This window comes from Hakea prostrata, unplaced genomic scaffold, assembly GCF_041222555.1.
Source record: "Hakea prostrata isolate BN-2017 unplaced genomic scaffold, UWA_Hpros_2 contig_21, whole genome shotgun sequence".
Lineage (NCBI taxonomy): Eukaryota > Viridiplantae > Streptophyta > Magnoliopsida > Proteales > Proteaceae > Hakea > Hakea prostrata.
Window position 1 is genome coordinate 2,616 of NW_028291140.1, and position 15,105 is coordinate 17,720.

Genomic DNA, 15,105 nt, shown 5'->3' on the forward strand with positions numbered 1-15,105 from the left:
CCTTCTCTAGGTCCTTCTCATCCAAGAAAATTTCCCAAATATAATGAAGCGGAAGAAATAGTAGAGGAATGAGTACCGTGCTTGCAAGTTCCCAGAGATACGAATGCAAGATCAATTAATTGGAGAAGAAAGAAAAAGAGGATAACTTGGTATTTACTTCTAAGGTCGGGGTTACAATTTTTCATTTTGACATGGCATACTTATTTTTTCTATTCCATAACTATTGATTTCTTTTTAAAAGCCAAAAATGAGAATGAAATTACCCTGTAGACCTAAAGTGAGGTATTACGAGTTCAATAACCAAAAAAAAAAAAAAAAAAAAAAAAAAAAAGAAAAAAAAAAAAAAGAAAAAGAAAGAAAGAAAGAAAAGAAAAGAAAGAAAGAAGGAAAGAAAAAAAGAAAAGAAAAGAAAATGCGAGTTTTGAAAAAATTCATGGAATTATCTGAGTATATCTAATGATTCTTGTCTTAGATGAGAATGTATACCATGTTAGTCCCTGTCATATGATGATACCCAAGTTAGTTTTATGTTTACGTTGTGTTTATTTTTTATTTATTTTTTTGGGGACTGAGGTTTGCTTGGGCCAGCTTGTGCACACCTTTACTATGCCTCGGGGGGTAGCTGTTACATGTAATTTAAATATTAGGCAGGTTCACCCTTGGTCTTGAGGGAGTCCAAACTCTAACTTCTTGAAATCCACAATCCATGACTTAAACATACCCAAACCCATTGCTATTGAATAAAAAAACGAATGTCTCTATGTTAAGTTATAACGAAAAAAATCTCTTTGTGTTTAATTAACAATCTTGATTAAGAAGCGATAAACATATATTGGTTATCAAAGTAGATCAATGCAATTAGGCTTTCAAACACTTTAGGGTAAATATCACTTACCACCCCTCTTAGCTGAACAAATAGCACTTAGACCCCTCTTAGTTGGATAATGTCATTTACCTCCTCTCTTACTTAGCAAATATATCAAACACCTCCCCTCTGTTAACTTTCTTGGTTAAATTTAACTTTTACTGTTAAATATTTTTTCTAAAACCCCAAATTATCCTTGGGTGAAAATATTTTTTATTTAAACCCTAAATTACCGTAAACTCTTAACATCTAAATACTAAATTATCCTCAATTAAAATAATTGTTAAAAACCAAAATATCATACTTAAAACCCAACTTATCTTTAATTATTAAAAGCCCAACATATACTTTATTTTATTTTATTTTAAATTTTATCAAACAATTAAAAAAAAACTCGTACTACTTGATATCAAATGCAATTTAAATTGAGACATCTTGGCCCAAAACACCCTTAATTAACTTCAAATCTTTAATTTAAACGTTAAAAAAGAAAAGAAAAAAGAGAGAGAATCGACGCTTCATTTTCTCAATTGAAATTGCATTTTGATATCAAGCAGTACATGTTGTTTTAGTTGTTTGATAAAAAAAAAAAGAGAGGGTATGTTGGGGTTTTAATAATTAGAGATAATTTGGGTTTTAAGTATGGTATTTTTTTGTTTTTTACAATTATTTTAATTGAGGATAATTTAGTATTTTAGCTGCTAAGATGATTATGATAATTTAGGGTTTAAATTAAAAAAATATTTTCAGCAAAGGGTAATTTGGGGTTTTAGAAAAATATTTAACGTTTAAAGTTAAATTTAACCGAGAAAGTTAACAAAGGGGAGGTGTTTGATATATTTGCTATGTAAGAGGGGAGGTAAGTGATATTATCCAACTAAGAGGGGGTGTAAGTGCTATTTGTCCAGCTAAGAGGGGAGGTAAGTGATATTTACCCAAAGCTTTAATAGTGGATTCTTAGGCCTTGATAAGGATAGGTAGGATTAGGGTTTAGGTAGACCCAACACATCCAGCCCATTGATACCTTTATAATCGAAGTGCGTTTAAGGCTAGATGCGGTCCTCCTTACCCAATGCTCAAAGAAATGTACCAATGCATAGCCAATTATTTTATCCATTGGATGTGTCTGGAGCATTCCTTGTTTGTACTCACAATCGTATCACAATATGGTTTCTTGGACAAGGGAGTTTTGTGATATTCCTAAGGATCCTATCTTGAAACCCTGACCCATAGAGCTAGTAGAGGGAAGTTGTAGACCATCCAGTTAGAGACCATTGGTTGGCATATGAATCTTGGATGGTGGAGATCAAGGTTCTACTGCTGTGTTGGAATTTGAAAGAAGATTGGACTCGAACTAAAACGGATTGGGAAGGTGGATTACTAGCTTCCGAGAGTTGAAGTTGAATGATGCCCAAGTCAAGGTATGAGACTTAGACCTCACTAGTAGCTTGAACTCATGGTTGGGACCCCCTAGACCAATTGGCCACCTTGTCGCAAGTTTGTGATTGGGGCAATCGGTTGGTGGCGATTGACCACCATCGGTACCTAGTTGGTCAGGATAGTATGGGAAATTCGGGGTTTTTATGAGCTTTAACCTTTCTTTATTAGCTTTAAACCTTAATTTTTTTGGGATTATTCTGTTGTTAGATGGCCAAGGGTTCTTCAATGATTCAGAGGGAGTGTTTTAGAGAGAAATGAAGCAAGTGTTTCAGGTTTGCGGTGGAAATCTTAGATCTTTGTGTGATCTTCAATCTTGGAGGTAAGAATATCAATCGCTTCAATTCTTTTTTGTTCATTGTCAATTTTGAAGGGATTGATTTTAATGAATCTATTGTGGGAAGTTAGATTTGATAGGAGAACCTTTGTTTTCCATCCAATCTAATAAGAACTAGCACGAGAGATGAGATCTACATCTTTCCCAACTGTAGAACTTTCACAATAAGATCATCTTCTTGTAGATTGATTAGATCTTTAGATCTAGGTTGTTTTTCTTGTTGTTTGTGGGTGTGTGGATGTACATTAGAGTTGAAAACCATGCCTAAGAATAGCCAAGAACATCCTAAGGTTCATGGTTCGACATCATGAATTTCGAATATGGGTCACGATAGGAGGTTGGTAGGGGGTTGCTTTTTGGTGGTTTTGTACTTGATTGGCCGGAATGAATCCTAAACCTAAATCTAAATATAGCAACATGATTCAAAGAGTTTTAGTGAATTGTTGTTCTATTCAATTATGAAGTTTGAATAGCTTTTGAAGGTTTTGGACGATCATTCGGGTGAGGAAACATTACGAATATTACGACATACAACTCATGCTTTTGATATGCTTTCCATTACATGCCTATGATGTACATTGGTGATTGTATATTTTGCTTAGGACATGCATGCATTGGACGTATCATTGGAACATGATTATCATGTTGTTTATTTAATTCATTCCTTACTATATTACTGAAAGCATGTTGGGCTGAGAGTTGACATAATGCATCCATATTTATAGATATATCAGTGGTTATGATTTAGGCCATTGCCCTTGGTTCCTCCTGCATGTCATGAAGATGTCCGTGTGCTTGTACATAGACTAGATGCATAGTTAGGGATCCTTTACATGTTACTACCCTTTCGACAAAAGTATTGAAGCCGCATGACCCATGATAGCGGTAGGGGACTGGTGGTCTTGCAACACATGAGTTGAGGATGTGAGGAGACATATTATTATCAGCATATCATTCATGGTAGGGTTACATATAGTATGGGATTGCACTCATTGGGCGCCCAACAGATGGTTATGAGCCGTAAGGGGACACGGAGAGCCATCATTGTATTGTATGCGAGATGACCATAGGGTTGCGGTGTGTTTATCCAACACATGGTTAGGAGCCATGAGGATTAATGTTCTTAGATTGGGAAGGATATTAGACTAATGGGAGTAGTGTGGCTTGAGGAAATGTATCGTGATTGTAAGTAGCATGACAAGTAGATGACCTTCTACATGGCTAAGTATTTCCTAACACATGCCAATCTTAGACCAATGGTTGTTGTTGGGCCGATTTCTTCTTGGATTTGTGCTTGCTTGCCAAGGTCTATAACTGACCCAGGGAAATCTAAAATTTAGGTTGTGTGAGTCCTATCTATCTCGGTGTATTGAAGACTTTGATGCCTTTTAGGAGAAGACAACTAAACTTGTGGTGTTCCTTTTAATGGAAAGCCTGTACCATCCTAAACTATGGCTAAAGAAAGAGAAGAACTATTCCTACTACTACAAAGATAAAAGGATGAAGAGTAATTCTTCTATCCACTTTACTCTAGAATGAATCCCCATTCACTCTGGCTTATCTGTGAATCTTCCAAATCAATTTCGAAGAAGACCTAATATAGGAATTGTTAGTTTTGTTCCTTTTGTTTTTATTGATGTGTATACTATGATAGATCATGTTCTATTATTATTTCAGAATTTTCTAGGTAATTTTAGAGTAGTTTAGAACCTAATCTGGAAGCCTTTTGTCGACACGAGTCGATTTTGTCCATACTCGTAAGGTGGTTGATTGGCTTGGTTGCCCTGGCCATTTGCCCCTACCTTGGTTTCCCAAGGCAACCACCTCAACCAACCACCCCTTGCAATGTTGGTCTTTTGTTTCTCTTTTTGATATAGGACTTCTATTTCTAACTTTGAACCAGCGTGTTAATAGGATTCTTTGGGAAGCGTGAGCATACTCTTTGACTTACTTTTCAAAGTTGCAAATAGCAAGGTGAGGACGTTCTCTCACACTCCACCTTGCCGGATCCGGTCATACTGAATACTTGTAGGGGTGATACACTACAGGACTAAGGCTCAGTGACAAACCCATACATGTATATGACATAGCATAACCCAAGGACAAGAATAAATCAAGTTTAAATATCCAATCATGAAATCCGAAATATTAAGTTTACAATCATTTTATTCTAATTACAGGGTTAACCCATTCCTAGCATCGGATGAAAAGGAGATGCTTGTAGGTCCCGATAGTGTTACAACTAGTTATGCATCGGGGGAAGGGAGAAAAAAGCGCGGGCCGGGGGGGGGGGAGAGGCCCGGGGGCCCGTAGGGAAAGGAAAGAAAAAAAAAGCGGGGGAGCCCCACGCCCGGGAAAGGAAGAAAGAAAGGGGGAGGGGAGCACCGAGAAAGAGTGAGAAGAGGAGAAGGAAAGGTGGCTTCCCGCCAAAACAAAAAAAAAAAAAAAAAAGAAAAAAAAAAAAAAGAAAGAAAAAAAAAAAAAGGAAAAAGGGGAAAAGAGAGGGAAGAAAAAGCCCGCGCCTCCTCTTTTCCCTTCTATCCCGCCTCCCCCCCCCCCCTCCCCGTTTTTTCTTCTCTCTTGAGTGGTTATTTTCCCTCTCTTTCTTCCCCCTCTCTTTTTTTTCCTCCTTTCATCATTAATGTCGTCCAAGAAAAAACCCCCCTCTCCTCTCCCCCCGCCTCCGGCGGCGCGCGGCGGCGGACGTTAATAAGCGAAAATATAAAAAAAAAAAAAAATTCAGATCTGCAAATACTCAACGGTGAATCAGTACTTTACCATCTCCAAAATCAAAGAATCCACGTTTATGTGAAATTTCTGTGTCCTGCTCCTCTAAATGACCGATCGGGAGATAGTCTGAGAAACTGGATGCTGGGTTGCTGAATGAGATGGCTAGGTTGCTGATGCTTCAACGGGATTGGGGATGAATCCTGTCTTGCATTACTGCTTCCTTAGATCCACATCAGAATCAGTTCTCAAGTAAGTCAATATTTCTGCATGCTATCTGTTTGTTAAAAGTCCCCAATACATATGTACTTCAATCGATTTTTCTAGGATTCCTCTGTCTTTGTGATAGCTCCAGCATTCTGCTGTGTTCTCTTGTCCGGCTTATTACCGTGTTTTAATCCGGCTTTTGGCTGTGGTTTTGTCCGGTTTATTGACCGTGTTTTCGTCCGGCTTATTGGCCGTGGTTCCTGTCCGGCTTATTGGATGTGTTTTCTTGTCCGGCTTATTGGCCGTGTTTTTCTCGTCCGGCAGTAGGTTGTGTTTTGTTTGTCCGACTTTCTGTAGTGTGTCTTGTGGCACTTCTGGAATTCATCACCTCGGCTCACAATGAAGATCTTGACGTGGAATTGTCAAGGATTAGGGAGTGCAGTGACTGTTCGTTCTTTGAAGGAACTCTTGAAATCTCAAAAATTGGATATTATATTTTTGATTGAAACAAAATGTTCAGCAATAAAGGTGGAATCAATTCGAAGGAAATTGGGAATGCATAAATCTTTTGCAGTGGATTCAAGGGGTCACTCAGGTGGTCTTTGTTTGCTTTGGAATCAGAGGATTGAAATCAACATTCTCACAGCAGATAAAGATTTAATTGATTGTCATTTAGAGGGTCAAAATGGAGAGAAATTCCTGTTCACAGGGATATATGGTCACCCTATAAGACATCAAAGGCATTTTGTTTGGGATAAAATCAGGGCGTTGGGGTCTCAGAGACAAGAACAATGGGTATGTGCCGGTGATTTTAATGCTATTCTTTCATGGCAGGAAAAGGAAGGGGGGAATACAATAGGAGCAAGAGATGTCAGACAGTTCAGGGAACTTATAGATGATTGTTCTTTGATGGATTTGGGGGCGAAGGGACCTGTCTTTACTTGGAGAAATAATAGAAGGGGTGGTAACTTGATAAGAAGTAGGCTCGATCGTGCTTTTGCTAATCCAGAATGGCGTGCCAATCATGAGAATGCTACTGTGGTTATTAGATCAGCTATTGGGTCAGATCATTTGCCTTTGCTTATTGACTCTGTTGGTGCTGTAAAGGCTGGAAAAAGGCCATTCCGATTTGAAAACATGTGGCTTCGACATCCAACATGTAAGGAAAAAGTACATGAAGCTTGGGAGAAACAAATTCACGATGCACCTGCAAAGGTTGTGGAAATAAAACAGGAAAACTGTCAGGATATTCTGAGGCAGTGGAACAATGATACCTTTGGAAGAGTTGAAAAGAATATTGCAGGCCTTATTTTTGAACTGGATGTCCTAAATAGCATTACTCCCTCTGATTGGGTTGACTGAAGAAGAGAAGAAGAGAAGAAATTGCTATTGCCCTTGATGAACAATTGGCTCGAGAAGAGATTCTGTGGCAGCAAAAGTCACGTGTACAATGGCTCCAAGCGGGTGACATGAATACTAGTTTCTTCCACCAAACTACACTCCAAAGAAGAAGCTCAAATAGAATATTCAGGTTGTGCAAAGAGGACGGGGGGTGGACAACCTCTGAGGAGGAAATCACAGATGAAGTGCTTAATCACTACATGAAAGCTTTCTCTTCAGAAGGCGTGGATGAACAAGCATTAGAACAGACACTACAATGCATCCATCCTATGATTTCGGCAGATACAAATGAGGAATTAATGAAATCTCCAGAAACCACTGAGATAAAAAAAGCTTTATTTGCGATGAAGCCTTCAAAATCCCCAGGCCCTGATGGATTCCCCCCAGGGTTTTTCCAGAGGTTTTGGAACATCATTGAAGCTGATCTTTGCAAATTTGTTAGAGATGTGTTCAGCTCTAGAAAAGTGAGCCCTGCAATGAATGAGACTTATGTTTGTCTTGTTCCTAAGATAAAACATCCAGAAAAAGTTGAACACTTTCGCCCGATCAGTTTATGCGGAGTGGCCTTCAAAGTGATCACAAAAATTATGGCTGAGAGACTTAAGAAATTTCTAGAGCCACTGATCTCCCCATCACAGTCAGCTTTCGTCCCTTCCAGATCCATATCTGATAATGTATTATCCGCTCATGAAGCTTTCCACTTTCTACGGAACAAAAAGAAAGGTAAACAACGGTTCATCGGCTTGAAGCTTGATATGCAGAAAGCGTATGATCGTTTGGAATGGAAATTTATAGAGATGGTGCTCTCTCGAATGGGATTTTCTGAGCAGTGGGTGAATTTGACCATGGAGTGTATCTCAACTACATCATACCGTTTCCTGATTAATGGGTGTGTGGAAGGGTATCTCAAGCCATCGAGGGGGGTGCGACAAGGAGATCCTATTTCCCCTTTCATTTTCATTCTTTGCACCCAAGCTCTATCTGCTATTATTCGAGAGTCTGAGCATACTGGTCAGATTGAGGGGATGAAAATCCGCAATAGAGGTATGGCCCTAACTCATCTACTATTTGCTGATGATTGCCTTCTGTTCTCCAAGTTGAATCTTGATGCAATATTCAATTTGAAAGACTGTTTGGAAAAATTCTGTGCGGCGAGTGGGCAGTCGGTGAATTTATCAAAATCATCTTTGATGTTTAGTGCCAATACCCATTCCCGTTTAAAGAGATGGTTTTCCCGTGTGCTCAAGATAAATTATAGTTCTCCCCCTTCAAAATATTTGGGCCTTCCCATAAGCATTGGGAGTGACAAAGCACAGTCCTTTCAGTTTATTCAGGATAATCTATCCCACAAGATTCAAGGCTGGAAGGGTAAGCTTTTAAGTCAAGCTGGTAAGGAGGTGTTGTTAAAATCAGTAGCATTTGCTCTTCCAAACTATGTTGGATCACACTTTCTATTACCTTCTTCATTTCATAAGAAAGCTCGCCAAAAGGCTACAAATTTTTTTTGGGGAGAAAAGGAAGGAAAGAATAAACTTCATTGGGTAAGCTGGGAGAGACTTAGCAAATCCAAGGAGAAAGGGGGTTTGGGATTCAGAGACTCGAAATTACAGAACATGGCATTTTTGATGAAACTGGCTTGGAAACTTTTTCAGACTCCGGATTCTTACTGGTCTAAGTTGATGAAAGGGATTTACTATCCAAACTCGGATTTTTTATCTGCACGGTTGGGGGGAAACCCTTCATGGGCGTGGAGAGGGATTATCCAAGCAAGGAATATGCTTTTAAAAGGACTTAGATGGAGAGTGGGAGATGGGGTCAATATAAAGGTGTGGGAAGATCCATGGATTCCAGTGGAAGGGAGGAGAGTTTCTTTGGAGATCAAGCGGCCATCAGGGTGTTCAATTGAACGTGTCTCAGAACTGATTGATCAAGATCATAGATGTTGGAAGCTCGAACTACTCAACTCACTCTTTTCTCCAGAGGAAAGTACAACAATTCAAGGAATTCAGCTGAGCATATTCCATCGAGATGACCAGTTGGTGTGGGGGGCAGCAAAGAATGGGCTTTTCTCTTGTAAATCCGCATATCATCTATTAAAAAATCTTGAGGAGGAAAAGCTAGAAAACCAACCGAGCACATCTAGAAATCGAAGACAAGTTGAAGATGTTGTATGGAAAAATATTTGGAGCTGCCAGACACTTCCAAAGATTCGAAATTTCCTATGGAGAGCATGTGCACGGGGGGTAGCAACGGGTGAAGAGCTGGTTAGAAGGCAGATTCAAATTGATCCTTCATGTTCATCTTGTGGGTGCGATCTGGAAACTATGGATCACATTATTTTTGAGTGTCCGATTGCAAAGCAAGTATGGTTTGGTAGCTCACTTACATACATTCCACGGGAAGCACCATTACTAACGAGAATGGATCAAAAGTTGATCTGCTGTAAAAGGGATTGGAAAGGAGGTAAGCAAATCGATACTCAACCTATGTTCCTTCATTGTTTGGCACCTTTGGATTGCAAGAAATAACAGGATTTTTGGGAGAAAACAAACTACCCCAAAAGAAATTATTGAGGCAGCTCAAAAAGAACATTCTGAATTTGAGGTAATCAAGACAACAGGAGGTGAGGAAGTGCTAAATAATGCTCAACCTGATGAAAATCAACAGAAATGGGAACCTCCGCCTCAAGGTAAATTAAAGTTGAATTCAGACGTGTCTTGGTGTAAAGGAAGTGACAAAGGTGGTGTCGGTTATGCTCTGCGAAATCATAAAGGAGAAATTTTACAGGCAGTCTCTGAACCGGTACTATGCAACTCAGTGTTGGAAGGGGAAGCTATCGCCATGAGAGCTGGATTGATATTTGCACTTTCAGAAGATTGTAATCATCTTCTCGTAGAGTCAGATTGTAAAATACTGGTCCAATACATAAACAATGCTTCCAGCTCCCCTCCCCTATGCTTAGCTCCTCTGGTGGAGGATATTAGGGAGTTATGCTCATCTTTCCTCTCGTGCTCATTCTGTTTTGTTCCAAGAGCGATAAACGCAGTTGCGGATGCTCTTGCAAGGAGGGCCCTGTCGATCCCGTGTACGACGGTTTGGCCTATTTCCGTTCCTTGGCTTCAGGAGTTATGCTCTCCAGTTGCCTAGGCTGTTTCGCGGGTTGCTTTTTCTTTCAGTTAATGGAAATTTCTTACCAAAAAAAAAAAAAAGGAAAGGGAAGGGAGGGGGGGGGGGGGGGGGGGACAAACAACACACAAAAAAAAAAAAAAAAAAAAAAAAAAAAAAAAACTAAAACAAAAAAAAAAAAAAAAAACAACAAGGGGGCTCCAAAAAAAAAAAAAAAAGAGGGGGCGCCCCAGCGATCAAAAAAAAAAAAAAAAAAAAAAACAACAACAAAAAGCAGGGGGAGGGGTTATGTAAAAAAAAAAAGAGGGGGGCCCCCCCCCCCCCCCCCCCCCCCCCAAACACACACACACACCACACGACAAAGGGAAAGGGGGGAACAAACCCAGCCCCCCACGCCACCGGCACGGCCCAGTGATTTTAGAAGAAATAGTCTTGTCTTAGTTGCCAACATATTTGGATGCAATCAAATTTGGACCCTTTAAGAAAAAAGAGAGACATATTAAGATGTATTGTATCGGTTATATGTAATATGGATACATATCCATTGATATCGTATTGTATTGTCACATACTTCAAAACCTGATTTGCTAACTTCATATCTTATGAATCGTCAAACAAGAGGAAGCAGATTGTATGTTTGTTATATGAGCTCTCAAAATCTGAACTTCCGTGTGAAAAAATTGATTCTGTTGGTGAAGAATCTTTATTTTAGTTGGGATGACAACAACTCAGAGGATGTTTGCTGCAGTGTTGATAAAGCAGAAACACCCTAAAGAATTTGGAATAACCTTTCCTTACATGTATCCATTCGAAAGCTCTAAATGACGGTTTTAGGAAGTGATTCAAGTAACATGCAATAAAGATTGCAGCTACCAATTGTGTCACCTGTACAGCCAGCAGAGGCAAGGTGTAGCCATTGTGGCAGATAGCATTTCCATGCAAAATTGGTCAGGCTTAATGGCTGTGAATGATGTAGTACAATACATGCGATGATGTATTACAGTACATATTATCAAATTCAATTAGTATTGTGTGTGTTGCGGTAATAACTTACCCACAAAGGACATAACAACAGAGTATAGCTATTGAATTTTAAACGTGGTAAACCCGAATTGTAGGGTTTATGTCATTATGAAAATGCATATAACATGGTGAATCTCTTCTCAAAAGACAACTTTGGTAAGATAAGTGACTTTTACTTGAAAAGAAAATTCCATATGCTTCTTATGCTTTTGGGAACCCCCCCCTTGAATTAAAGGCGATATGTTTAAACTTGCGATGCGGAATTCATTTTGAATTGATAATATAAATTCCACTGAGCAATAAACTAGTTTATTGTTTTGTAAGATCGCTAAAGCCAAAGACACAAGGTTAAGGAAAGAATGAAAGATATGTGATGATAATCATGTCTAAATAAGAAAAGTATTTACATGAAAGTAAATGACATGAAAAGTGGAGGCATAAAGACATTATGTCTTAGATGCATAGATCTTTCAATGGAGTAGACATTATGTCTTAAATAAATATGTCAAGTGAGGCTAACAAAAGAGTGCTATTAATCTGGAGTCAAGGAATATTTGGCTAGATATTGCGTAAAGCCTTAAATAACTAATGTGATGTCATTTGGAGGAATGAGCTATGAAAGCCTATCCAAGGTCATGTGATGGACTCCTAACTTATGTGAAAAGGTTTCCAGAATTAGGTTTAAAGGATAAACAACAAAATCATTGAATGACTTGAAAAGTACTACTAAAGTTCATTCTAATATTAGGGTAGAGTAGAACCATCATAATGAAAGTGGTTAAGCAATTGGCTCTTAATTAGCCGAAACCTACAAAATGTGGGGGTGTGTTAATTGTGGTGCACACTAGCTGACCTAAGTAGATGTAGGAAGTAAGGTCACTTTCCAATGAGAATTGTAGAGACGAATTTCTATACATCCATGAGACTGAGATCTGGAATAGGGTCTATTCACTTTTAGAGGAAAAAAGTCCAAAAGAAAAGTTTTATATAAAAGGATTTATCTCGTAAAATGGACCGATAGGATATGGCTGATGAGCTTGCCATTGAGGAATGGTTCAACAAGTCTGACTTCACTCGTTCTCTATAATGAGGTTCATTAGACCTAGTGTAGATTCAAGTTCGAAAGATACCTATCACAACGTGTCCTATTGTGAGTTATATCTTCACTAGTTTAGTGTTTTTTTTTTCTAAAAAAACTTTTGAATTTTGTAGAGGATTGCTGTAATTTCATGGTTTTATTTGAAAAATTAAAAAATTTCATTTTGTTAAATGGTTGGGTCTTTTCCAAATAGACACCTAAGTAGCAAACAAGTGTCTTTTTGGGAGGCTAGTTTGGGGGCTAACAAGCACGCCTTAAGGGAAGAGATGTGTTTTTGGAGACAATCTATGGCAGTGTCTATCTACCTATTACTCTCCTATATAAAGGTGGGAGGGGTTGTTTTTTGCACTCATTATGTTTGAGAAGCTTTGTTTTTTTTTTCTTCCTTTAAATTGTATTGTCAAAACAGGTTGGTGAATGTAATTTTTGGATCCCTTAATCCATTAACTACGGAGTGTATCGTCTGTGATGGAGGGTTTATGATTTTGGGGGATAGTACCCACTCAAAACCAATGTGCAGCACTATCAGGGCGTTCAAATATTTTAAAAAAAGTGCTGGCCAGCACCGACGCGTCTCTACTCCACCAATTTTTGTTTGTGTATCGCTAGATGGATGTGTGTAACTATGCTTTTGACAAGGAGGTTGTTCATGTTTTGAACAGATAAGTTCTCCAACTTATTATTCTACTTTATTTGTCTTATACAATTTCCCTTGATACATTATATTTTCAACAAAAAAGACTGAAAAATATAAAAGTAATCATCAATAGAGGGCTGTTTTTTTTATTTGTTTTATTTTTTTTCGCTTTCATTTCTTTTCATGCGATGTTAAAAACCCACAAAAATCTTGAGGACAAAATTGTAAATGTATAAAGTGTTATCAGATTTACTTTTATCTTTCACCATGTTGCTCAGTCATTCCTCATCTTTTTCTTCTTCATCTTCCGTTAAACTTTTGGATAGAAACCCTTTGATCTCCTTGAAAACTTATTTCTTTTTTATCTTCCTTGTAGGGACTCTCTCCTACTTTCAACCTTTTTTTCCATGCCAATGATAGGTTAGTAAAGCGGTTAAAGACTCTACCTCCCACGGGGAGGTCTTGGGTTCGCACCCATTCGGCTACATTAATTTGAGGATGTAATCGTGGTGCACGCAAGCTGGCTCGGATGAACCTCATAAAAAAAATGTAGAAAAAAAAAAAAAGAAAGTTAAATTTGGCCAAAAAGAAAACCTTTTTTCCATGATACTTTTTTTCTCTCAATTCCACTATGTCTTACACTCTCTCATCTTCTATTTTGGAGTGTTTAAAACATTGATTTATTTATTGCCTAATTTGAAAGCCTTTGACGATTCAATTTAAAATCAACGTCTTACTTTACTTTCTTTTAATTATGCTTTTCAAGAAAAAGATTTTCTGGTGGAGAGCTGCCTTCTTCCCAAATGAATCCTCTTTTTTGTTCTTATGATTCTCCTTCAAAAATGTAATGCAAGCAAAACAATGAGGTTGGTGAAATTGATCTGAATATCTTGATGTGAAGTTTGGTACGTATTTAAAACAGGGTAGCCTTCTTAAAACGGTAGCCTTGGGTCTTTTTTAGAATCTGAATATTTCCATGGATTTTGGTTGTTTATAATGCTGTCTTTTTCATGTTTTCTGCTAAAACGGCTGAACCTAACAGGATGGATTTATGGTCTTTTTTTGGGTGGGTCTTTTTAGATCATTACCACGAGATGCTATAACTTTCACATGTTTTTTTGAAAGTTTCAAGTTCTTCAAGCGGGTTTAAATCACGTCCTCCTTCCGCGAGTCCAAGCTAAGGAAATTTGGTGTAATGCACAAGAAGTCCTTGATCTTCTACCCAATCCTCGCACTAAGACATAGCCATTACATGTAATTACGGAATTGCTTAGAATTATTAGCAAAACTCCAAATGTAGGTTTTGAACGGTTTAAAATAGATTTTTTTTTTTTTGGTGAAATGGTTTATTAATTGAAACTTACAAGCGATGCATATCTCTACGAATAGATGTTGAAGGAATGTGCACCTATGAGACCAACTGATGCGTCCAAAATCTGCTCAGCCCTTGGATCTCCACGTGATGTCTGCAAAACGAAAGCGTCAGATGTGGCCCAACCGCTAGGGTCGGGAGTCCACCTCCGAAGGCTAAGTCAGTTGATGAACTTAATCACAAACGGCTCTGCTAGAAGCGCAGAGCTAAGGAATGAAGAACTGGGAAAGGTGATCTAGATAGCAGATCGCTGATAGTTTAGGTCTATCAGTATGTATCTGAACCTGAGTCTCAAATAGTATTCTTTTTGATCGATCCCCTCACCTTGTATGGTAGTGAGGTTTATATAGAGTGTACCTTCGAATCTCTTTCGTTGGATGCACTTGAGCCTTCTTCGGGTAGTCGTTGGATCTTATCAGTGAGATCCGTTGAGCAATAGACTTCTACTAGTTTGGACTAGTAGAGGACTCCTGAGATAACCTTTAGGTTGTACGATGTTTATCCCTTCGATAATGATTATCCGCAGCCGTCAACTCGAGTCTGCCATCATTAGGGTGATTACCCTAATCCATAAGTAGGATTAGGGCACGCTTGCAGCCGAATAGGCTTTCTTCTTCGACAAGCCATCTTCTGGATCCGGTTTGCTCGGGAGCGAATCGGTTGTTTCCGTCTCGACCGGGGTCGAGGGTCGGACCAGGTATGAACCCGGTCTGATCATAATCCCTCCGTATCACGAGCCCCCCAGACCAAGCGTTCGGTCGATCCCGAGGGCTTGGTTTTTAACTGGGTCGTCGTCAGATGATAATCTTTGCGTGCTTCATTAAATGTCATATCACATTTAATGCGGTGGTCACTTTTCCTCGAGCGTTGTGAG

The 15,105-nt window shown here is 38.7% G+C and overlaps 1 protein-coding gene across 1 annotated transcript; it reads left to right on the top strand.

Annotated features, from left to right (window-relative positions):
* The first annotated feature begins 5,972 nt into the window (after positions 1-5,972).
* LOC148999239 (uncharacterized) lies at positions 5,973-6,935 on the top strand. Its single transcript, XM_089141350.1, has one exon. The coding sequence runs from the start codon at positions 5,973-5,975 to the stop codon at positions 6,933-6,935; it is 963 nt and encodes a 320-aa protein (XP_088997476.1).
* The last annotated feature ends 8,170 nt before the right edge of the window (positions 6,936-15,105 follow it).

Coding starts and splice junctions, on each gene's coding strand:
- LOC148999239 (XM_089141350.1), top strand. CDS start 5,973: ATGAAGATCTTGACGTGGAATTGTCAAGGATTAGGGAGTGCAGTGACT.